This window comes from Akebia trifoliata, chromosome 13, assembly GCF_017979445.1.
Source record: "Akebia trifoliata isolate Shusen 1 chromosome 13, ASM1797944v1, whole genome shotgun sequence".
NCBI lineage: Eukaryota > Viridiplantae > Streptophyta > Magnoliopsida > Ranunculales > Lardizabalaceae > Akebia > Akebia trifoliata.
The window spans coordinates 372,541-396,911 of NC_141387.1; the positions used below are offsets into that span (position 1 = coordinate 372,541).

The 24,371-nt window shown below is 34.3% G+C and overlaps 2 protein-coding genes across 2 annotated transcripts; both read right to left on the reverse strand.

Annotated features, from left to right (window-relative positions):
- Positions 1 to 132: 132 nt before the first annotated feature.
- Positions 133 to 6,796, reverse strand: LOC147387051 (C2 and GRAM domain-containing protein At1g03370-like). The gene is made up of 9 exons (XM_086421058.1): positions 5,849 to 6,796; positions 4,163 to 5,419; positions 3,642 to 3,824; positions 3,230 to 3,513; positions 3,016 to 3,132; positions 2,512 to 2,774; positions 1,879 to 2,047; positions 892 to 1,164; positions 133 to 701 (listed from the first exon to the last, which is right to left on the reverse strand). Exons 1-9 carry the CDS (start codon positions 6,195 to 6,197, stop codon positions 507 to 509), a joined length of 3,090 nt encoding a protein of 1,029 aa, XP_086277184.1. The 5' UTR covers positions 6,198 to 6,796; the 3' UTR covers positions 133 to 506.
- A 1,331-nt stretch (positions 6,797 to 8,127) lies between these two features.
- On the reverse strand, positions 8,128 to 17,506 carry LOC147387052 (farnesyl pyrophosphate synthase). Its single transcript, XM_086421061.1, has 12 exons — positions 17,298 to 17,506; positions 15,655 to 15,679; positions 15,083 to 15,198; positions 14,905 to 14,991; positions 14,653 to 14,769; positions 14,468 to 14,556; positions 13,825 to 13,876; positions 9,509 to 9,604; positions 9,357 to 9,401; positions 9,164 to 9,253; positions 9,000 to 9,071; positions 8,128 to 8,590 (listed from the first exon to the last, which is right to left on the reverse strand). Exons 1-12 carry the CDS (start codon positions 17,427 to 17,429, stop codon positions 8,462 to 8,464), a joined length of 1,050 nt encoding a protein of 349 aa, XP_086277187.1. The 5' UTR covers positions 17,430 to 17,506; the 3' UTR covers positions 8,128 to 8,461.
- Between the last annotated feature and the right edge of the window lie 6,865 nt (positions 17,507 to 24,371).

The following is a 24,371-nucleotide window of genomic DNA, read 5'->3' on the forward strand; positions in this document are numbered from 1 at the left end:
TATTTGCCAAGCATTTAAAAAAAATTGTATTAAACAATGGTATTATCAACATTTCCATTGAAATTATTTTCTCAAAAATAAATAAAACAGATACTTACAAACAGAATTGTAAATTTGAAATTGCAGAGAAGATATAAGAATATAGAGCTTTATAAATTACCGACAACAAATAAACATTTGGATTATTGATCTTCTCTGAGTTGGGTAAAACCCAAAGTAAGTTCTTGATCAGGTCTCAGTAAGCGTAACAAGGGATTTTCCGCCTTCTGAGAACGCAGTCACAAAGCAAATATTTTTAGGGTTAGAAATAAGAAAGAAACATAAACTATGATCAATTTCAAACCCTTGTCGGATTTAAGATACCAAGCTGAAACCAAGAATCTTGATCTCTGACTATACAGCAATCTGTGTCCCGCTCATCTTCAGTATGAAGTAGTAATGTCTCAAAAAAATCAGCAATCCCCAATGAAATTCACGGAAATGCTCACGACTGCACACCAAATAGTTTATTTTCCCAGTATAAATTCTTTCTCAACTTGACTGTAGATCACTTTCAAGCGATCCACCAGATTAGATAAGATTTTCTTCGTGATCCTTTTCTGATGCTTAGAGTTTTTCAGCCATGTAATTCCAAAGAATACTTGAAGATTACATGAGTTTGATCTTGAGGGGAGATCCTCAAGTTGATATCTCAAGTGAAGCTGCAAGTGAGATGAATAGAATTTGTATTAGTTACGAATAATAATTTCAAATCAAGGCAAGAGAACCCATCCATAAAGTAAAGAAACAAGACTTGGTCTTTGAAAGGGAATATCGTACAAATTTTAAAATCACTGAAAAGAGAGACAATTGTTTCGGAATTTAACAAGATTTAAGAGGATGCACTCATACAGTGAAATAGTCTCCGAGCGGACCTCCATGAAGATTCATGACCTCTTCAACAACCCATCCATTTCTATCAGAGAATGGAGACCTTTGCTGAGTGCTGGTCACTTCTCCATTGTAACGGGAAAATTGTTTGTCAAGTTTGTAACGAATTTGTCTCTGGTATACATCGGGCTTCACCAGTTCCCATGGTGTATGAGAATAATCAAGACAGCCGGCTTTCTCCACTATTTTACGTTCTAGGTAACCTCCACTGAATGATTCCATGAAGAAGTTCATCTGAGAATTTAAAAATTTTCAACAATTTGAAAGTCAGGTTTTTACAACATCAGTACAAAATGCATAAACTGATATAGAAAAATAACAAGTCTCACGAAGCACAACTGATGCGGGAACATCTACACTTTGATATACTGCAACAATCCTCTAACTAGAAAAGATGAGTCACCAAGCTGTACAGGATGAAAGAAGAGAAGTGCCAAGTGTCTAGAAGACTACCTAAGTTACTATTCTTTAGTAAAAATACATGTTTCACTATAAAAATCAGCTGACCTCAAACCTCTGGGATATAAGGCTTTGTTAATCATGAAGATGGAATTTTTATTATAAAATAAATCTTGCATTTACTTCTTACAGTAAATTTGGGAATTACTATTTATTAGAAAAATAGGGCTTAATTTGGACAAGTATTGGTTGAGAGTTTAATTTAGTTTAGGGAAGTTTTTTGTTAAGTCTGATTAAAATTAGGATAGTAGCAGGTACAAGTTCTCTATAAATAAGGAATGTTGCTTGATGAAATCAAGAATATTATGGCATTGAATTGTGAATTGGGTCGATTTGTTAGAATTTGAAGGTTTTTGTTTCCTTTGCTTTGACTCCTGTACACCCATATGTGTCGCTAACATCGTTCATTGATTTTTTTCTTTTGAAGCCATGGACGATTTTTTGCTTTGTGTATGTGAGAGTGAGAGTGAGAGAGAGAGAGAGACTCACAGGAACAAGAAGAACAGAGGAATAAACCTCTGACATGCAGGCATCCTCTGGGTCCAAGAAAGATCCACTCTCTTCAGTTTGGAGGCTTTTTTCTCCAGATTCTTCTTCAACTATTTGCACCTTCTGCTCAGGACTCAAGGCTCTTGCCTTCCATAATGCCATGATTGTCCTGTATGACCGAAATATTATATTCCTTTCCACTAAAACCCAGATCATGGCAATATAACACTGAATTGTTATAGCGACATGCATATCCCTTAATTTTTTATTTTTATTTTTATTTTTTGATAGGTATAAGGTTAGTGGTCAGCAAATGAAGTTGGGTTCAAGGGGGTTTGAACCTAGGACGTGAGAACAACACTCCATGCGTCTACCACTTAGCTAAATTGGCACATCATATCCCTTCAAAATTTGAAAGGATAAACCCATGTTAAGAGTTTGACATTATTTACATTGCCAGCAGTCAACCTGACAAAACCCTTCCTTTAACCAGACTTGGGAGTTGGGATGAGCAATGCAAGCCTTATGCTCACACAGGCAGAATTTGAAAGTATAAACCCCAATTGTATAAAACTAGCACACAGGCACAAAAGGAATAAGTAAGACATGGTAGCTTTGATGTTCAATAAATACCTGTGGGCTACATTGAAAGATACAAAAGAATGGAAATGGAACTTCAGCCTGCCTTCCTCATCCTGTGTCTTTGCACCATTCTTTGCATCTGCACCTCTACCAACATGGAGAATAATGACAATGGTTGGACTGCCCATGGATGCCAGAGTCGGAGGAAGCACTTGAATGTCTTCTATGTCCTCCCAGAGAAAGAAGAACTTTGTTCTATGTCCAAACAAGTTTGTATGGAACCCAATTATTCTTGCTGACAAAAAGAGGCGACCCTGCACAGCAACAATGAAAAAACAGTAAGATAAGAGCATATACGTCTTGCAGACTCATAAAATGGAGTATAAGGTCAAGAGTTTTACATTACTAGGTACAGCAAACCACTAGGCAAAAAATGGACAGAAAGTGAAGGATTATTAAGGATTTAAACATTTATAAAGTTTAAAAGAACGGCATTCTCCGCTTTTTGAGAGTTCAGACATAAATCATAATCCATGACATTGAGAATAACAGTACCTGCAGTATCATTTTGCGCTTCAAGTGACAAGTAAAATCATTGATAAGAAATTCCTCTGGTGGAAGCCCAAACAGTTTCTGGAATGCTGAATTTGTTTGAGGTGATCGTACATTTATCTACAAATACTTTTGATTGTCAAAAAAGACAAGAAAAAGGAAACAAAAGACCATGGAACACAGAGCCATGAATTTCAAAGTAAGAACAACTATTCACCTTCTTCCCAACTTCCTTCTCCATCTTCATTAAGTACTCCTTAACAACATTGCTACCTCTCGTATTGTTCAAGAAAACTCTTAAATGCAATTTAGACTGGCATGCCTGAGCTAATTTTCCTTGAAGAGGGATCCAAATATCAGCAAGATCTGATAAATTAGATTTTACGAAATTGATTTCAGCATGTCCAAGCGATGTAGTTTCATAAAAAGGTCCATCAAAATCAAATACTTCCACATCCAGCATAGATGGAGGTTCATCCATTGCATCAAATTCAAATATTTCTGCAAGTCCAACATAGTTATAGCAGTAGAATGAGAAAATATGAAACAAAGCCTTATCCCAAATATTTGGGGAGCCCTGCACAACATATGGATACTAGAAAATATATTACAAGAAAAGAAGAGCTTACCATTCCATTGAGGGTCAAGTTGCTGGAACGTGATCGAACTGGTTCTTGTTTTACCATTGCAAGTAAAGACCACGAATGGATCTGAGAAACCAGTAGAATCAACCGCTGCTAAGCTACTCCCTTCAATCAAGGCAACAGTCAACAACCAACCGTCCCCTTGTGCTTTCACTCCATGATCACTGCCTAAATTGATTATATGAAGAAAAAAAATCAGTTTTTTAAATATTTTATCAAACAAACATATGATCTGAGAGCAAAAGACAGGAATATTTTCTTTTGTATGACAAGAAACACCAAAGGAATCCAAATCATGATGGCACTCGCCACTAGATGAAGGAAAAACACTGCACGTACAACACCACTAACGATATTCAAAGGTCACTACTTTGAAAACAAAACAATATGCCCAGCGCAAGACATCAGACTCAGATTCCACTTTTAGCTTGGAAGTTTTTTTTTTTTTTATTAGTACTTTTAGCTTAAAAGTTGCACAAGATACTTCAAAGCTTATTGAGAGTTACCTTTCCGAGCTTGCATGAAACGTGCTATCATCTCCAGAACTCGTTGGCCTTGAAGAACTAAAACCCCACATACAATCACTTCACCAATTGAATCTGGCAAGTCTAACCCATAAAACTCGAGCCCTTGGATTGTGCAAGGCATGGCTAGCAAGATGTGAGTGAGCACAAACAACCCCATAAAGACAGTGGAAATTACGGTAAAATTCATAAAATATTGAGTAGCCAACTTCCAATTTGATTGTGGCTCCACTTGCAAAGAAGCCAAAACTTGCTCCTTGTTAGAGCCAAGATCTTTCAAATCAACTGGTTTAACATTCTGAGATAATAAACTCGAAACCTGCTCAAAACTGTCCTTTATACCTTGTCGGGCTCCACCTTCTATCATACTTTTCATCATAGTACTCTGTATAAAATTCATGCGCCATGATACAATCAACCTTGATGATTGTTCTCCTGATGGCAACTCAGGTCCCGGTGTTATACAGTAGAGCAATTCTACCTTGAAGGTGTTACCGTATATAACATCAGGTGTGCTCACACTTATTAGAACTGCAAAAACCTTCCCATCAGCTTTCAGATACGTGTGTTCCTCAGTGGCTTTCACAGCCTTGATTAATTTGCTTGCAGCCTTTATGTAGGTAACCACTCTTTTTAAGCTCTCCCCGCCACTCTCAAACCTCCAAGGTCCTTGTTGAAGTTCTGTAGTACCCTGTATATCGGCCAAAGATTTCGTAAAATTTGAATCAGGTGAAAAGAGTAGAGAATTCAGGTCAGGCGGCGCAACCACGTAAGATTGGTCCAGAAGAATTCCTCCCGGTAAACTGCTTGGAACTTCCACTCCTTGATCTTTTGACTCGAGGGTTCTCATTGCTTCACCAAAAGTGATATCTGAGGACTGGTCTTCGAACTTGTTCTCATAAACATGGTTCTCATTAATCTCGGGTTTGGGTGTTTCAGGTAAGTCTGACTCAGAAAGACTTCTACTGCTGGTGGATGCCATTTCTCCATTTCTAAGAAAAAATTGTGCAATATAACCAGTAAAAACCTGTGCATATGACTTCTCTTCCTTAGTAGAAGAGTCTTCTTCAGTTCCCATTGAAAAAGGTGATCTTAAAGGGCTATTTAAAGATGATCTTAAAGGGCTATTCGAAGACATCGAAGATGATTCACTGTGGGATACATGATTACCACTACAAGACAGCGGTTCATCTAAGAAAGAGTTGTTTTGGGATAATGAAATTGTGAGAAGAATTTCGCCTACAAAAAAGCAGTAAAAGAGAAAGATCTAAGTATTAAAGATGACAAACTTCAACCATTTTTAAGGACAAGAATCATAATTATGTAATTCTAGTTACAATATCAACAATTTCTACTAGGCTACCAAACCCAATTGAGAGTTTGAGATTAAAAAAGAAGCATAATTAATAATTATAATTACAATATCACCAATTTCTACTAGGATACCAATCCCAACTGAAATTGAGATTAACAAAAAAAAAATCACAATTATGTAATTCTAATTTCAATATCACCAATTTCTACTAGCCTACCAAACCCAATTGAGAATTTGCGATTTTAAAAAGAATCATAATTATGTAATTCTAATTATAATATCACCAATATCTACTTGGCTACCAAACCCAATTTGAGATTAAAAACACTGTAAAAAAATTTTCTCTTACTCACCACAATCTCTCTGTTTGGACTTCTTGTTCTTGGGTTGGAGAGTGTACCAAGAAGTCCCCAAACTCTTATTCTCCGCATCAAACACCTCTGAAATGGGAACCTTCAGCAGACCCACAAAATCATTATTGAAGTACTTATCTTCATCCATGACAGAGACGAGAAGTTCGTCCTTTAGGTCTTCAACCCGGAAACTACATTCTTCGTCCCATGAAGGATTCAAGTTCTTCTTCACCACCTTAGTCTTGAATTTTTGCTTTCCAAGCTGTAACCGGACGTAAGGATCACTAGAACCATTGAAATCCATTGCACGTAGATTTCGAGCTTTGATCACACTCACCAAAAGCTTCATTTTGCAAAATAAGGTGATGAAAAACAAACTGTACAGTGTACAGTATAAAACTCAAAATTCCACTATATTTATTTATTTTTATTTTTTTTCAGAATTATGACCAGATCACAATTCACTAGAGAAAAGTACCAAAAGCTCCATTTCTCAGTAGCAGAAAACCCTAAGTTTCACAAAAATAAATCGAGATGGCAAGAACAACGTGTAACTAAGAAGGAAGGAAATCAAACTAACAATTCAACAAAATATACATATTTAAATTATTTTTTTTTTAAATCCAATTTTTAGTTGCAGAGAAGCTGATTCTAGAAAATTGGGACAGAACTACATGAAAAATCGACAATAAATGGGAGAAAATAACAGAAGAAGAAGAAGATCAACAGATGAGCAGAGACTACAGGACGAAAGAGAGAGATTGAGAGATCAAACTGAATAACAATCAAAGGTTTAAAGTCCTAATCGAAACCAAAAAACAGAACTTAATTTCTCAAATAACAATCAAATGAGATTATCAAAGTTGACTAAGAGAAGGATAGGCGTCAAAGAGGCTTTTCTTCTCTTCTTCTTCTTCTAACTCGCCCGCATTAGCGCGTAACTTATTTGATCTCTCGAGTATAGACTTTTCAACTTGAGAGATCTTGTACTCCTGGATGTTGTATAGCATTCCTACTCCCAGACCGTCACCACTCTTGCTACGCGTCAAAGTGTGGGACCTTCTAACATCAACTGATGTTTACCAATCAAAATACTTTAGTGGACCTGATGTTAATGGATTAGTGGGCCCTTGAGTCTCCCATGCCGTGCAAAGATGGATTTATAAACTTTCTCTGTATTTGAATGATTTTATAATTCCCATTTTGGTCATCAAAGTTGACTTTTCGATTTTTAAACTCAGTAGGGGCATGTTTGGAATACAAAAATCAAGGATTATTTTGATGTAAGAAAGAAGATATAAAAATAAATAAATAAAACAGTTCCTTAAGATATTTGTTAGAGAATCTCTATAATATCGAATCATCTAAACCGTACGTCTGACGCACAATATAAGCAAGAATTTTCCTGGGCACACGTGGCACTTCTATCGTCTCCTTAGGAGTAGGACAGTTGTAAAAGTCATGTGTAAAATTACCCTTGTCTTTGCTTAAAATTACCAAAAAGTCATAATCAGCCTTGAATTGATGTTTTCCTCTAACGATATCCTATAAGACAACAACGCTATCTTCCAGCAATTTAACAGAATAACATAACTTTATAAATCTCCTCTTTTTTCAATACTTTTATAGTTCTTTTTCTAAGTATAAATTTTAACTACTTTCTCTAACTCTCTTCATAAGAGTGGGTGTTTGGGTGCAAGGATACAGGAGGCAAGATTAGTGCATTCCTTCTATTGGAAAACAATTGCCATGTTTACTTTGCCTTTCCTTATCCTCTGTTGGTGTTGATTAAGGACATGTAATCCACCATTTGGATTGTAGAGTTGAATCCAAACAGCCCCTTATGCTTCTTTCCCACCACCAATTTGAGATGACTAAACCAATTCATCTCATTTATTTCAAAATAATAATAAATTAAAAAAAAAAATTCATTTACGCTGTATTTTAGTTACATTTAAACTTACCTTTTTATTTGAAAATTACTTAAAAGACCCTGACAGAGGGATTTATTTCTAAATAATCCCTAAGTTTTGGGCGGAGCAAAGAATTTCAAGATTATTCTAAACAGATACCAGTCAAACTTAGCTTGCACACCTAATTGGTGGGGCCAAATATTTAATAGGCTGTAACCTAAAGTTTGCAAGAATTAAATGCCAATGAACCAAACTGCCAGACTAATTGTGGAGCAAATCAAAGGTGTCCCCATAAAGAGGAAATGTAGGTGCAAGTCCAGGAAAGATTTTAAGTTCACTCTCTTAAGGAAATTTTCCACAACAAAATGTAAATAAAATAAGATTAATGCTTAAGTGACCTCAACGTTGTACCTCATATCACACATCTTGACATAAAAGTGTGTACCACCCATAGATGCTTTTTTGATCTGTATCTCGACAAAAAGCATCTATGGTTCCTACATACTTTCACGTCACTCCAGCATGACTCATAAAATAAAGGAGGTAGAGCTACAACTCATATGTTTCATAAGAATAGAATATAGAGACATTGTTCTTCCTCCAAAATCAGGAATCGAAATCGAATCAGGAAAAAAGAATTGGAATTTCTATTCTTCTACCCTTTTTTTTTTCCTTCATTCTTATTATCTTGATTTGCTTCTTACTTCTGCCTTTTGTATATCTTCTCCAAGAAGGACTTCAATACTGCTTGCACTGCTTTGCTTGGATGAGCTTCAATGGAGGAGATTAGTTTCTCGTAACTCTTGCTCTCGTACTCAGCAAAAACATCCTAAACATTAAAATATCAAAAAGAAAATAATAAAAAAAAGTAATGAGGCCACAAAAGTACAAATAAAACAACAAAAAGTAAGAGAAACCAAAAATTCAGAAGTTTATTAGCCATGTTAAGGTAGAAGGCCTTGAGTTAAGTGTGTTTGGTTCGGCAAGTACATAATAGCTTTAAACCCATAGCTAGATTTGAAAAAGTTTCACTATTATCGCATGCCAAGAAGTTGTAACATATCAAGATACGGACACATAAAGACACAATGTAACGAGATCAAATTAGGACGTCTACAAAATTTTAGCAGTTCCACCATTCTTGGTAAAAAATTGAAATGGTAGGACACATGGATGTGTAACTTTTACAGTTGTGAACTCCACAGACATAAAAAGCGGAAGGAGAAGTCATTTCAAACCTGAAGATCAAGATCTTTATAAAGGGCCTTCACTTTTGCAACACAGGCTGGATCTGCCTTCCCATAATTTTCCTGAAACAAACCTCATTATAAATTAGCAAATCTATACCCCCTTTAAACAGAAAATAACACAAAAAATAGCGAGGATGAGAAGTCACTCTTACATATAAAAATTTCTTCTGGTCTTCATTGGCACGTTCTAGTGCTTGAACAACCAACCAAGAGCACTTAAAATCTTCAATATCTGTTCCAATCTGAAAGTTCAAAAGAACAGAGTAAGATCTTAAAAACAAATCAAAGACTAATATTTTGTATATTTCTACAGCCATATATCAAATGAGAATAATCTGGAGTTACCTTACCAATCACTTCAGGATCACCAAAGCAATCTAAATAATCATCCTAAAAAAAAAACCACAAATAATTAGCACTGACATGCTATAACCAGCAGAGAAAATAAATGAAATACAGAATACGAAGGGAGTTGCTAGTTATAAAATATCAATCACCTGCACTTGAAAGTAGGTTCCCATTTCAATGAGAGCGTTCTCTACAAGACTATGGTCATCCAGATTCTCACCTGCCATAAGCAATGCGCATGCAACCTGTGTGCACAGTACTATGAAGTTACAAACAGCAGCTAAAAATCCATGTCACTATGCACAAAGAAATCAATCTCATAAAGAAGCAGACTTAATTAAAACGAGAAACATCTGGATATGGTTCTGGGGAAAATAATTATATAAGCATCTGGTGCAGAGTCCTCCCTACATACTAAGATTAATGAAGGAAAACAAAGACATTGTGTAATATCCCGAGTTTTTAATTCATATCTCGAGGAAAATCAAATAGTGAAATTTTGAGAAAATTCTAAAAGTGAGACTTAAGATAAAACTTTTGAATTTTGTTTTTGCTCACTTTTAAGGAAATCTAACTTCACCATTGAATTCAAAATGACCGACAAACATACTTTAGCCTGTAAGCACACTCAAATTTGAACTCGGACGGAAAAGTTACAAATCCTCAATTTCTGTATCGGACGGGACAAAAATTATGAATTTTTGTTAGAGCAAGAATTGAAAGAATTTGATCATATCATTAGGTCCACAACGAAAAATTATGAAAAATGGAGTATTCACTTATCAATTTCTAAGCCCGAAAAGTTGAATTATCATCAAAACGGAAACAAGTTTAAAATTACAGATTTCGTCCTGCAATTACTTTATATAAAGGATTTATATATTTTTCTTTTATTGTTCATTGTCTTCTCCAGGCATCAAAAACCAGCAAACATAGACGACTCAAAAACCTTGGTTTTTCAACCACTTTGAGTCGGGTTTTCGTCGCGATCGGAATGTCGTTGGCCGTTGGCGAAGAAAGGAAAGTTATCCGTGTCGTCGAACACTACAAATCCACCTCATCAATTTCTCTCTCTCTTCTCCTTCTCCACTTTTCATCAAAAAAACAATTGAACCATAAAGTGGGTTTTGACTTCTTCAACCTAAGATTTCGTCGACTTAGAGTCTAAACCGTTCTCCGACAAAGAAGGGAAAAAGGACGTCATCGTCAAGATTTTCGAAACCCCTGAATTCTTTTCAAAATCAGTTGTATCCAAGTTTGATTTGCCTCGATTTTCGCGTTGTTAGCCTTAAATTTCCATTGCGTTCTTTGTTTCTAACGACCAAAAATAGGTAGGTAGGGGGCTTATGATTCTTACTGGTAATCGTAGATTTCAAAATGCATTTAGGATTTTTATCAAATTTGCAATTTTGTTTCAAAACTTAGAATTTTCTTCTTTTATTTCTAATTCATGATAAATGTGTTTTAAAAGTGTTTTATAACAATTTCTATGTAGGTGGGACATTTTATCAAATAACAGACAAGAAACTGAAGAAAAAAAAATCAAAATCAAAATTTTTTTTTTGTGCAGTCTACCGAGAGTTGTCGGCAACACTGGCGGTGCCACCACCAAATGCCGTCAAAACCCTGTGGTTTAACCAATTCGGTCTTGTGCCATTGCTAGGACCCCGTTTTGATCCAAATTTTGTAGTTTTTCAATTTAAAGTTTGAAAAATGATTCGATATTAAATGAATTTACATTAATTTGATAAATATTGGAAAAATGACTGATGTTTTCGAAGTTTGAAAAGTACTAATACCGGAAAAAAGGGAAAGAGGGATAAAATAGTAAAATGTCATAATTATACCCGATGGGTAATATTTACATTTTACATTATTATGAGATGTATGAGTTGATGAACGGATATTCTAGGTTAATTTATTTTCTATTGTCTCAAAGTGACTTGCATGTTTATTTACTTTTTGTTAGCGCGAGGTACTGTTTAAATTTGTACAAGAGTGCACCATACTATACTGTTATTCAATTTAGCTCGGGTGGGCACAGTTGCATGGTAGGAAACTGAATATCTATTATCAACACCGTGATGTCAATTTCTTATTTGTTTTTAAAGAAAAAATGATATGTATATGTATCTATTTTGTAAACTGTTAAAGAGTTTGCGAATGCCTGAAGGGATAGTCCGTCATATCATCTGGAGTGATATGCTATCCTGGGATGTACGCTGAGGACAACCAAGCTCATACATGATATGGGACGTGTATGAAAATGACGTCACAACTGGAATCCGAGTTTATTCTCTTCTATCTTTTTTAGTGAACGTATAATGTAAAGGTGGGTCGTACACAAGTAGAGATGTATAATGAGAATCACATGCGTGCCTGATAGGCATAAACGAAGATTACTAGTCAGTAATCACTAACAGTCTAGAATAGGCGAATGTCTTGACACATCGTGAAAAGACCTATTTTCTTATGATCGGTCAAACGGCTAACCTGAATCGGATAAATGGTCACCCAAGTGTGGTAAGTTACAATGCCAACTACATAATCGGAACTAACGTTGGAGTTCCACACCGGTGAAATATTATAGCACGATGTCCCGACTACGAGCCATCTAGTCGTAGAATCCCAACTCTCTAATTCCACTACTCCACCATTGTGTATTATGTATATGCTGCATTATTTGAAATTATAATACAAAAAACATGTTTACTATTTCAAATTTATCAATTTGAATTGTATAAAAAGAAAATGTTATAGTATGAGTACTGTTGATGGATGTAATGTGGATTTCAACTGTTTAGTTGCTCATCCCTAATTATTTGCACCAGTTAATAGTAAATTATTCTGTAAAACTCTGCATGGATATAAATGATTTACTCGTTCATGCTAGGAGAAATTATTAGTCAGAATTGTTTGTTTACCTACTAAGTAACCCTTGTTACTCACCCTTTCTTTCTCGTTTTTTTTTAGTTTTAAATCCTGCATTTAACAAGACGAGTGTAGAGCAAGCTAGTGAGGATCATATGGTGGGTCAAATAGACAATCAGAGCTCATCACCTGGTGAGCACTAGGGCTATACCTACTAGTTGTGTCAGTCGTTCAAGTTGTATTATAGGTTTTGGTTGAACGTTAGGATTCTGTTAGGGAAAGGAGGTTCTGTAAAATCCTGTATATTATTATTTTTTTTTGCACTCTGATCTACCTTATGTTAGTATATGTATATAGACTTCCGTTGCTTTTCTATTTAAGTAAATATACAGGATATTATTTATATCGTTTATCAGGTGAAACAGGTATTTAAGTGCCTTGGGAATGCTAATAAACAGAGGAAACCATGCAGAAATTTTAAGGCGCCACTTAATAACTCGAGATTTGACATGGAGTATTGTGTTAGTATTTCGGGGGCGCCACATATTGGTCATGCACACAGAGTGAACTTGTCCACATTCCGGTCTTCCATTTTAGCATCCAACTCAATGCTTGAAGTAAAAGAAAAGGTTTTTTTCTTTTTCTTTTTTAATGAGTAAAAGCAAAGGTTATTTCAACTGAGGAATACATATACTATAACTCGTAACAGCTAAGTATATGATGGACATTCTAAAAAAGTGTAATAGATGGGATGTTAAAGTCATCCAATTATGGCTACTATCTACCACCTAAGAGATCACCTAGGTGAGATTCACTGAAAGATTATCCTGGCAACCACACGCATGACATATGCCAAGCACAAGTATGGGAATGTCGCTTCTTCCTATCATCCCAACTTGACTTGAGATTTGCATATTGCAAATTGTACAGCAAATAGTTCAGCATATTCAAACATTTTAACATCACAAAATCACACAAAAGACTCTAGTGACAGGTAACAAAAATAGTTGACTTATGTTGAAATGAAGCACCACAGGGTGACTCTTGACTTATAGTGAGCCAGGTTCAATAGTAAAAGATCAGGAAACTTTAGAAAATAACATGAGCTTCCATATCAATATATTAGCCTACTAAATGGATCAGAACAGTTGAAGAGTTGAACACCTAATGTAAAATGGATTTTAAGGACACAGTAAGGAGAGTTAGTGTCCAAACAAGCTTTACCAAACAGCTGCACTGAAACTCGCCTTGTAATTAGTAATAATTATTGAAAATCGGGTAATCAACTGGAAGTTGAAAATGCATGTTCTGCCGTTAGAAGAACATCAGTGTGTGCACCAAAGATTCTAAATATTAAGAAAACAAAGTCAACTTAATATTGGAGACGAGGCAAGCAACCACAAGTGGAGCAGTTTCCTACTTTCCTTTCCAATTGTTTTCAACATATCAGGAAATGCAAGTGCCAAGAAAAGTAACAGATTTGTATAGGCATACTAGCTTTTACAAATTCTTTCAAGCATATAGAATGACATAGATGACTATAAATCATTAGAAAGCATGCGTATTGTGGAGCAAAATAAGGATTTTTACTCACCGGAAGATAAAATGAGTAATAGGCAGTTTTGTACTGAACGATGCGACGATGACTGCATTAAGGACAAAACATTTCATAGATTAGAAATGACCAAACAACAAGAGATGATTACTGTTAAATAAGTCTGTAAAGCATTTTGATGCAAATATGAGCAATGCAATGGGGGGAAGAATTGCCAGAACTCATGTGCATGACCTGCATCATATTAGTCATCACTACCATGTTATTCCTTCCCTAAGAGATGAGTGGTGCACAATCAGTGCTGTATAACATTGCACCAATTCCCTACTAGAGTAACTGGTTAGAGCTCATTGAAGCTCAAGTCTTTCGCATCATCCCACTCACATGCAGACACAATTCGCATGCATGACAATAACAAAGTACCTTCACGTTCATCACTTACTTTGATATTTTCAGTGACAGATTAATGCAGTAGAATAGTACCAAGGGAAAATTACTTGGCACCCATTACTGACACAAAACTTATTGTTGTCCTGCATCCAATTCCACATGTAACCTACCAGCTGAATAGTCAGAATTAGTGCACCACGGGTATGAATGGACTGCAGGACACAAATGGTTCAAATCCATTGCAAGCTCCAAATTATGTTCATTTTGAAATGCTTCTAATTTTCTCACTTACACTGGTAATGTGTACTTCGATAGATCTTTTTCTCCTTCTATTGTCGTAATCAAATCGATCATCTGTCCTGAAGCTGTCTGGAACTCAACCTGTTAAAACATGGCAGGGATCAGCCATAACCATTGTCTACTGGAACCTCACTGAAATAAAAACAAAATGAGAATTCTCCGTGAAAAGACAGCCACCTCATTAAATAAATCCAGCAGATCTACATAGTAAGGCCTTCCTCTGAAGTGCTTTTTGAGAATTCTGGGAATATGGTTTCGAAGTAAAATCCCATCATTTACAGCAATCATACCAACCTACAATAAACATTTTGGAAAAGTCAATACCGTGTCCACCAAGGCAAAATGGATCATAAAACTACGTTTGAAGTAACATTACACAACAAAGCTGGAATTGAAGCATGTCAGAACATGCACATTACTAGAACACACCTTCTCCACTCTGAACCAACACACTTGACCTCGTCGTGTGTGAGAGCTATCCATAATATCATCGAGAACAAGAAAATAAGCCTGAAGCTGCAAGTATTTTTGACAAGAAGATTTCAGATTCCCATCCACTGTGACATCCCAAAAGGTGAAACAACATATTCCATAATATTTTACTAACCCATTCAATGCACCAGCCAAGTGCAGATGCAAGATAGATTTCTTCTTCAGTCAGATCTTTTCCTTCTTTCAACAACTTATAGCTATCAATAACAGAAAGTCCACGATTTAGCTTCCCTGGAAAAAAAAATACAAAATTCTTTCAAGAGCTATTAAAATAATAAGACATGTATAAATCTGAATTTTATTGTTAATTCTTGGATGAATATTGCATGAACCCTAATAAGGTATTTATAGAGATTACATCAACCAAGATATGGAAACTAGTATAATATATAAATATTCTACTTTATTAATATCCTAATTGATATTGCTACATTAATTATTTTCCATCACTACCTTCCTTTTGTGATGAGATACATTGTGATACAATGTATCTTATGCGTCATATTATGATGCATGAGATACATGGTATCAAAGCTCAAGCTCCACTGAGCACATTGATCTTGGTGCACCGTTCTTTGGCACTCCTTTTTCTTGAGTATCACAAGCTCACAACCAGATCATAAAATACCAATGCAAAAGTTTATGTAATATAAAAGTAAATAAAAGATTAAGTGATCTTTTCCCCACCTCCAGGAACATTGTAATCCAGCATCTGCAACAAAAGGGACACACATGGTCAAGACATACAAAGTAACACAAATGTTCAAGAAACAAATACAGAAAAAAAGTAGAAAACATTCAAAAAATAATTAGTATCTACTTCAATGAACGGAAAGAGAATATCATCCTTCGCAATGTGCATGCCTAAAGTAGTGATAAAGGTGTGGGTCGTTTATGTTCATAGATCTCCACAAAAGTAGTTGGAAATGAAATTAAAGTTTTGTTGTAAGAATGAGAAAAACATTTGAATTCCAGAACCACAACGAGTGAATAATACTGCAAATGTGGGTTAGCCCGTGGCCTGATCGTGTGAGCTAAATTATGTGACCCTTTAATTGGGAAAAAATGTGAGACTGGTTTACAATTTCTTTTTTTTTTATAGTAACCCAGTTCATATAAAAGCCATGGGCACTCACTGGAAAAAAAAATAGGAAACCTTCCAATTTAGCTTTCTTTTACCAACTTGACTCGTCTTAAACCCTAAGCTAATCTTTGAGCAAAATTAACAGGGGATTTAACTATATTCAGTGCACATCACTCTCCTGTAACTTGAGAAAGATGGGGATCAACAATAAAGAGAATATGGGGGTCTAACTTAACACGTGAGGCTCTCTAAAATTGAATGCAAACGAGATCTATGAAGTGTAAACGCATGCATTGGCCATGTAGGAGTGGAATTGGAATGATCCTAAACATGGCATGAAGAAGGACAACACAAGCCCATTAAATGATGGTCCCCCACACACATGTACCACTGCACCATTTGATAGACCATCCTAAATATGTATAGGCAGCCACCTTTGCATCACCCTTTTATCTGCAATTTTTCCTCTTTTGAACAACCAAACTAAAATTGGGAGATCATACCTTCTAAATGTACCACAACAATCAATATGTAACTAAACTTTCTAAATCTCATATCATAAGTACGAGTAAAGCGTGCCAAAATGCAAGAAGAGAATCGCCACGAAAAAATCAGTCCAACATTGAAACAATGAAAAAGCACTCGGAATTGTTGCATCCAAAAGGCAGCAAATCCCCAAATCCAAAAAAATCACAAACTGGGTTCCCACTGGTACAAAATTTTGCTACTAACAAGGTGTTTTTCTTCCTCCCGTATTAATTAAAGTTAAATAACAAAAAAAAAAACAACAACTGTGTATCTGCGTGTTCTGGAATCTCCTGTGCTCTTAAAGCTCAGATTTTTTTCGAAGATCAATTTTATCAAACTATTTTCAAGCTCTCATTTTTCATCAAGACCCTTCTCTCTATCATCTTTACTCAACCATTTATTTCATGCTTTATAGTTCAATCAAAATTTTCTGATTTTATCCTCATTACGAAGCAACAAAGTTTGTATAAAAAAAAAACATTTTCAGCTTTAATATGTTAAAAAAATCGTTAACAACTCTATAAAAAAAAAAACTAAAACTATTAATTCAAGGAATTATAACTCCAACAAATTACTGAAATTACCACGAAACACAGAAACACTTCTCTATCCATTAAATTCCCGATTTTTTTTACAAATTAAGTGAAGAAATTCCACAAAGAAGTGCAGATATCACATTACAACTAAAAGAAAATTGAAGAAAAAAAAATTATCTTACACGCTCGATCCATTGACGAGAATCATCAGTGAACTCGAAAGCAGGATCGTCTAGAAGCTCGGATTTCAGAACAGAGTAGACATTGAGGAAGATCGACTTCGGATCGCTCGTAGATTCGTTTGGAGACGCCATTAGAGAGAAAGCAGGAGAGATGTGAGAGGTCTGTGTACGTTTCTATGGGGAAGAGCTGAGAAGAGGACTGGACCTCACACGTACAGGGGTAGTTTAGGCTCGAGCAAGAAGTTGTACAAGTAGCTCTTGTTTTGATGAAAACTTCGAAACTGCCATTACTGTTTTGAAACACACTATTCTCATGTTTGTTTATGTCGCTCCATTGCTTTTAAGGGTCTGGTGTTGGGCATTTATCCCAAAAGTTGATGTGGGCTTCTAGATTCTTAACCAAATATGCTTTGGACATGTAATAGGGACTCTTTTTGTGGCCTTCATAGATGATGATAATGTAAATCTGGGTTCAATTTCCATTATTAACCTTTTTGGGATCAAGGGGTGAAAGAAAAAATTAAATTAAATTAAAGTAAATTAAAGAGGGTATTATAAATAAATAAATAAATAAATAATTGAGATTAAATGATTAAAAGATGAAAAATAAAAAAGTTGAAGAAGTATTTATAAAAAAAAATGAGACTAGCGACAATTAAATTGAAGTGATAATATTGAAAAAGAGTAGAAGAAAAAGGGAAAAATGTTAAGGATATTATTTTTAAAATGATGAAGAGAAAAGGTAAAGAAGTAAAACTTACGCTCGAGAGTAATGTTGTTAATATAGTATAAAGAGAGTGGAATCCACTGTTATGTTTGATTATATAGACCAATATTTGCAACATCCTCTTTAGGGTTAAAAGGGTAAAAGATGGTAAATAGTACAATTAGAGGAGTATTATTCAAAAATGAGGTAAAAAAGGAAAGATGGTAAGATTAAAAATAATAAAGTAGAAAGAATTAAAAAGAAAGATAATAAATTGTGGGGTAATATGGACCCCACTCCACTATAGGTGGAGCAAGACGTTTATCCCCCCTAAACTATAATAGAGTGGAATACACTGTTGTGTTTTATTATGTAGATTGATCACATAAAAAATAACTTTATAGTTAAAATAAAAATAATGAGGTAGTCTTAGTCTTGGGGAAAAAATGTTATTTGACTAATGGTTATTATAAATATATATGAGAACACTAACGTCCAAAACCTTATGGAGACATTAGCATTGTTCAATACTTTTTTTTTTAATAATACCTCTGTTCATTTTGTCTTTTAACGAAAAAATAGAGGTATATTTGTCTTTTTTACAATATATGTTTATTTGTATTAATTACCAAATTATTTATTGCAACGAAACATTTAATTTTAAAGATTAAATGTCCTTAGCATTTATTATGTGAGAAAAAAATATTTATTATGTAAAATACTAATATACCTTTATCTTTTTCACTAAAAAACAAAATGAGTGAAGGTGTTATTAGACAAAAAAAGTGTTGGAGAATGTTAATGTCCTCATACGGTCTTGGATGTTAGCATTCTATATATATATATAGATATTATATTGATGAATTTATCTTTATACCACTGTGTAATTTAGATTCACGACAACAGTAAATAAGTAGTTAGCAAACATGACCTTAAAAAATAAATATTTATTTATTGTACATGGTCACTTTCATAAATATCTATAAAAAAAAATGATTAGTTCATAAATTTTTTTACAAGATATCGAATTGTTCCCGTAGAAAAAAAAAATCTAACAACTCAAAATATGACAATGCTCTAAAATTATAAAGTAAAGGAAAAATTACTTAAAACACTAGTGGAGGGATTTAATTGTAATTAGTAGGCCCTAAGTTTTAGAACTTCTCTTAATATTCCATTTAGAAAAACTTTTCTTCCTAATCAGTTACTGAGACCTGCATTTCTCGCAATTGAATTGTCGAAACTACCTTGACCATTATAATTCACCATTTTTTTTTCAAAAAAAAAATTGGATTTCTAACATTCCAGATGAATTTTGGAGACTCTATTCTGACGGGAAAGGATTTGAGATGGAAGAAGAAGTCATTTTCAAGCATTTTGAAGACATATGTAAAAAAGCTATGGTTTTGTCAATTCTTTTGCTTCATTTTTTTATGAAAATTGATTCCGAATGATTTTTTTGATTTGAAATCATCTATACAAATCAATATGTCAAGTTTTTAGTTAATCTTTGCATGTATTTTAGTAGACAAACAAAATAGATGGGTTTTACCAAAGTCGAGTTCAACATTTTTTAGAAATTGTCGAATTCAACAATAATAAATGTTGAACTCAACAATAAATAAAAAGTAATGAGCTCAATAATAAAAAGTTGTGATCTCGACACTATATAATTTTTTGGAATATTAATTCCATTATTCATTTTTCGTTAAAAATCTTTGGAAAAAAAAATACATCTAGATATTTAGATTTAGAACTATATCATTTTCATTTGCCATTCACAATAATAATAATAATAAATGATTGCAATCATCATTGGAAAACCTAAGTATGTGTGGAAGATGAGAAAAATCACAGTTTGGGTATCTCAAGAACATTATAATGTGAGATAAGGTTGAGGGCCCGTTAAGAAATAAGAAGTTTACCGAATGGATTGTCAAATCACCGTCCAAAACTTATGCACCCTTGCAAGATTTTAGAATGTATATATAGAGCCATCAATGTTAATTTGCCGAATCATAGGAAAAATTGATAAAGGAACTCTCAAAGCATCCTTTGAGACTCATCCTTAAGCCATTTAGGGAATGAAACAATTAAGGCAACTCGATAACACCACCTCTTTGAAATGTTAAACTCTTTAAGTTGTAATACCATAGAACTAAGATCAAAACCCTACATTCACTTGCTTACCTGTATATTTTTTTAAGAAAAAGAGTCGTGTAGGAGTATATAAATGAAAAGCATCTATGGTTCCTACGTACTTCCACGTCAGGAAAGTGAGATGTGAGGTACAATCTTGAGGTCACTTCAGCATTATTCAAAGAAAAGACAAGACAACTCATGCATGTATTCTCTCACAAGACCGACATAACAAAGTATTGTAAGTGATTGAAACACCCCAATAAACTATTTATCTCAACCTTTCGTTGTTGTCTTATATCACACAATTTCCTCATGTATCTATCATTTAACAATGTGGTTTCAAAAACTAAACCTTGTCGACAAGTTCGTGAATATTCTTTTGCTAATTTTTTTTTTTTTTTTTTTTTTTTTGAGAAAGAATATAATACAGTCATCCAATTCAAAGATTTGGAAGAAATTTGCTGTAAATTTTGTACCTAGCCAAATAATTTGCTTATTCTCCATGGATCGTAATATATTTTATAATAGAAGATCTATATATATTTATATTTTTTTTAAGTCACTTTTTTCATTATCGATGGATTTTTTAACAACAAAACCCAATAGCACTCAAAACTTATTTTTCATTCTAAATTTCTTTTGCCTATCAACTAGGGTTTTGACTCAAAATATTATTCCTTTCACTTGATCGATGTTATGAAGGGCTTCATGGGTATCTAATTACTTTCTTCCTAAAAAAGAAAAAGAATCAAAGACAATCACCTCTCAACTTTTTTGCTTACTAAATAAAAAAGTAATCAATGAATCAATTGAGTATTGTGAATCCAACCTCACTGACCTTAACTTTTTGAAGTTTAAACTCATGGCCCTTTTTATTATGATATATTTTCATCTAAAAGAATTATACATGGGCTTTGCTATGCACTAGTAAAGTTTAGTCCTTCGTGAGTATATCCATCATTTGCATTTAATTGATGTTATTTGATTATGAAAGGTAGAAAACATCATCTAAGTAATAAACAAGTTATGTAGGGCATTGCACATGCACGGGGGAGGATCCCATATACCTAGGTTTTGACCCTGGCTCATCCGGTCCCCCATAGTCGGACGTAAGTTCCGACACCCCCGTAATAAATAAATAAAATTATGCAATTTATTTTGATAAAAAGATCTATAGCCATTTAGGTCTAGTCTATTTGCTTGCATGTAAAATCTATGGGAAAACCACTTGTTGTGTTTGATGGCATATAGTCATGATTTCGATAGAAAATCGATCAAATTTGGTGGTGATCAATGTGAGAGTGAAAAATAAGCGTTAACATTTCTCAAGAAAACCATTTTCCTAGAGTGGGGTTTAGAAAATGCTTTTATTATGAGAAAATCAAATTTTATTACTAGTAAATGACAAAATAAACATCAACAAATCATATCGTCCCTAAAATTGATTTATTTTTTCATAAATATTCCAATTAATGAACAGATCTTAAGATCATATGGTGCAGAAGAAATTGGTCATATATATACAAGGTGGGATCGAGGGAAACTATTTATTATAACATTTCTTACAACACTCGGATGTTTTTGTTTTACAAGATTTGACAACATCTGACGATGTTGAAAAAATGGAGGACATTTGGGTGGTGTTGTAAAATTTCATCCTGACCCTATATATATATGGGGGGCGTTCAATGGCCAACTTTTTGGCAAAACATTTTTCAAACACATGAGTTAGAGGTTTTGGAATGGGCTGATTTTTGGTGAGGATGATCTCTACGGTGAGGAGATCATCCTCACCAAAAATCAGTCCATTCCAAAACTTCTAACCCCATCAAAAACAGTTTACAAAAAATGGATGGTCCACGATTTTTCAGCTTGTAAACATGGGTTAGAAGTTTTGGAATGGGCTGATTTTTGGTGAGGATGATCTCCTCACCGTAGAGATCATCCTCACAAAAAATCAGCCCATTCCAAAACCTCTAACTTATGTTTTGAAAAATGTTTTGCCAAAAAGTTTGCTAAAAAGTTTGCCCTTGAACGCTACCCTATATATATACATATAATAAAATACAATTGTAGGTCCCACTCTGTTACAATTTTATATAGGGCAAAGATCCCACTTCAACTACAGTGGAGTGGGATCCACACTACCCTAGCTAACCTCTTCACCCCTTCAACTTTGTTGTTTTTTTCTTTATTTCTCCCATTCCTTTTTTAATAATATTTATCTAATTCTACTATCTTTCCTCTTTTACCCATTTTTTCAATTTTATCCTTTCTAACTTTACCATATTTTTTATTTTACCCATTTTTAAGAATACCTCTCAAACTTTATTATTATTATTATTTATTTATAACTTTTATATCCCCTTAACCTCAATGAGTTTTTGACAATACCCTTTATTATTTTTTCCATTTTTACTAGTGGAAAAGTAGGCTAAGACCCAAGTGACCCTAACAGTTGACCCATCGTATAAAAGACAGTAGGGTGCTCATAGCCATCGTTGGTCTTTTTTGCAACTACGTGGTATGAGATAACACCCAACCATGGTACCGTCCATCGAACCAAGAGTAGTTTCCTCTGCGATTAGTTTTCTGGTCGATACCTATGAAATGGGTATATCCATCTGGTTGGTTCTAAGTGGAATTTGCATATAAGAACCTTAGCTGGGTACCAGAGCAGAGGGGGTATCAATCTGAGATAGGAAATAAATGGTGAAGGTGACCAGAGCTATTTCCAACTTGAAATCTTCCAAATGGGCGTTGACATGCTCGCCTTGGTGGATTTGTCTCAATCGAGTCAGAATGACTCCAAAAAGGATGCTTGTGCCATAGGAATGAGAGAACTCTAGAGTATATACATTAGAGAATGTGCAATTTACCATTTCTTGTATTGTGAATTTTATGTTAGTTTTTTTTTTTTTCTTACCAAAAATCATTATGTTCCATTGATGAGAAGAAGTATTTGTTGAATTGACACCCCTAGGATATTTTTTTTTCCAACAATCAAATATTTACCAACAAACATTCTCATTAAAACTCTATTTTCTTGGAAATTATGTTTTGGGAAATCAATTTCGTCGAGAACACAATTTCTAAGTTATTATTGATACCCAAAGGAATACAATGAACCTAGAAATTGAAGGTCCTCGTCAACCCCGTAATCCTACGTGGTTTACAACTCTTATCCATAGAGGTACCCCACCTTGTTTACATAAAACAATTGAAATTGGAAATCACTATCATCTCATTAATCTTCTTGAAAAGCATGGATTATCTTAATACATACAACTTATGTATTTGTTATTTGTTAATATTAAAAACTTGCTACCATCCTTCAATTGATTCCCCATATTTGATCTAGACCGTCCAACCGATGAGGCACATCTCATGGACAATGAACTCAAAGCTAATCTATCATCCACGGCGAAAATCGATGGGTGTATTTCTACGAAAGGATAATTTATATTATTAATTTTGATTTAAAAGCCTCATTTGCCTCTTCTTTGGGGATGCAACTTGGGTGGACCTCTATTTTGTTGGATTGATCGACTCAACTCAAACGTAGGGCCATTTTGATTTGTATTAGGTTGCAGATTTTATAATGTACATATCCAAGAACATGTTTTATAAGAAGTGTAGAAGAATTTGTAAAACCAAGTTAGAAATATACTTGTAAATGGTGGTCAAACTCTGGTTTGCCAACACTTATCACAATACCATCACCAATTATTGGTCAATCTATTAAAATCTCAACCAACAAGTTGAAATATGCCTGCCTAAGGCCGAATCAAGCTTGGGTTGAATATGTTGGCGTAGGGTTCGCGTTGTCAAATTGAATTATTGCATCATACTCCTACGCGTCTTAATATATCATCATCATCATCATCATAATCGAACCATTGTCCAAAAGATCTAGGATCGAGTGTTCTACTACACATCCGACTCCATTTAATTATGTCAAGAACCAAATCTCTTTGTCTCATTTGACGTTTCTTTGGGTACCCATTTACCCCAAACCAAAATTGAAAACCCTGGATTCGATTAGAGTCGGGTCTAATATGGAACATAATCGATAGTAATCAAAACCATTAGGTTCTGTTCGATAGGCATCCGTAACCGATTTATTTTTACATTATACAAAGTTTAAAATTTTTCTATTTTTTAAAATTACCATATATCATATGAGATTCTTCAAATTTTCATATACATGAGATATTAGAATTTAA

What these genes read in the sequence shown, in the direction of transcription:
- LOC147387051 (XM_086421058.1), bottom strand. Translation starts at nt 6,197, where the DNA reads ATGAAGCTTTTGGTGAGTGTGATCAAAGCTCGAAATCTACGTGCAATG. An exon ending in AGCGCAAAATGATACTGCAG is followed by an intron (nt 2,775 to 3,015) that starts GTACTGTTATTC and finishes GTTGCTGTGCAG; the next exon opens with GGTCGCCTCTTTTTGTCAGC. An exon ending in TCTTTCAATGTAGCCCACAG is followed by an intron (nt 2,048 to 2,511) that starts GTATTTATTGAA and finishes TCGGTCATACAG; the next exon opens with GACAATCATGGCATTATGGA.
- LOC147387052 (XM_086421061.1), bottom strand. Translation starts at nt 17,429, where the DNA reads ATGGCGTCTCCAAACGAATCTACGAGCGATCCGAAGTCGATCTTCCTC. An exon ending in GGATTACAATGTTCCTGGAG is followed by an intron (nt 15,199 to 15,654) that starts GTGGGGAAAAGA and finishes TTTTTTTTCCAG; the next exon opens with GGAAGCTAAATCGTGGACTT. An exon ending in GAACCTACTTTCAAGTGCAG is followed by an intron (nt 9,402 to 9,508) that starts GTGATTGATATT and finishes TTTTTTTTTTAG; the next exon opens with GATGATTATTTAGATTGCTT.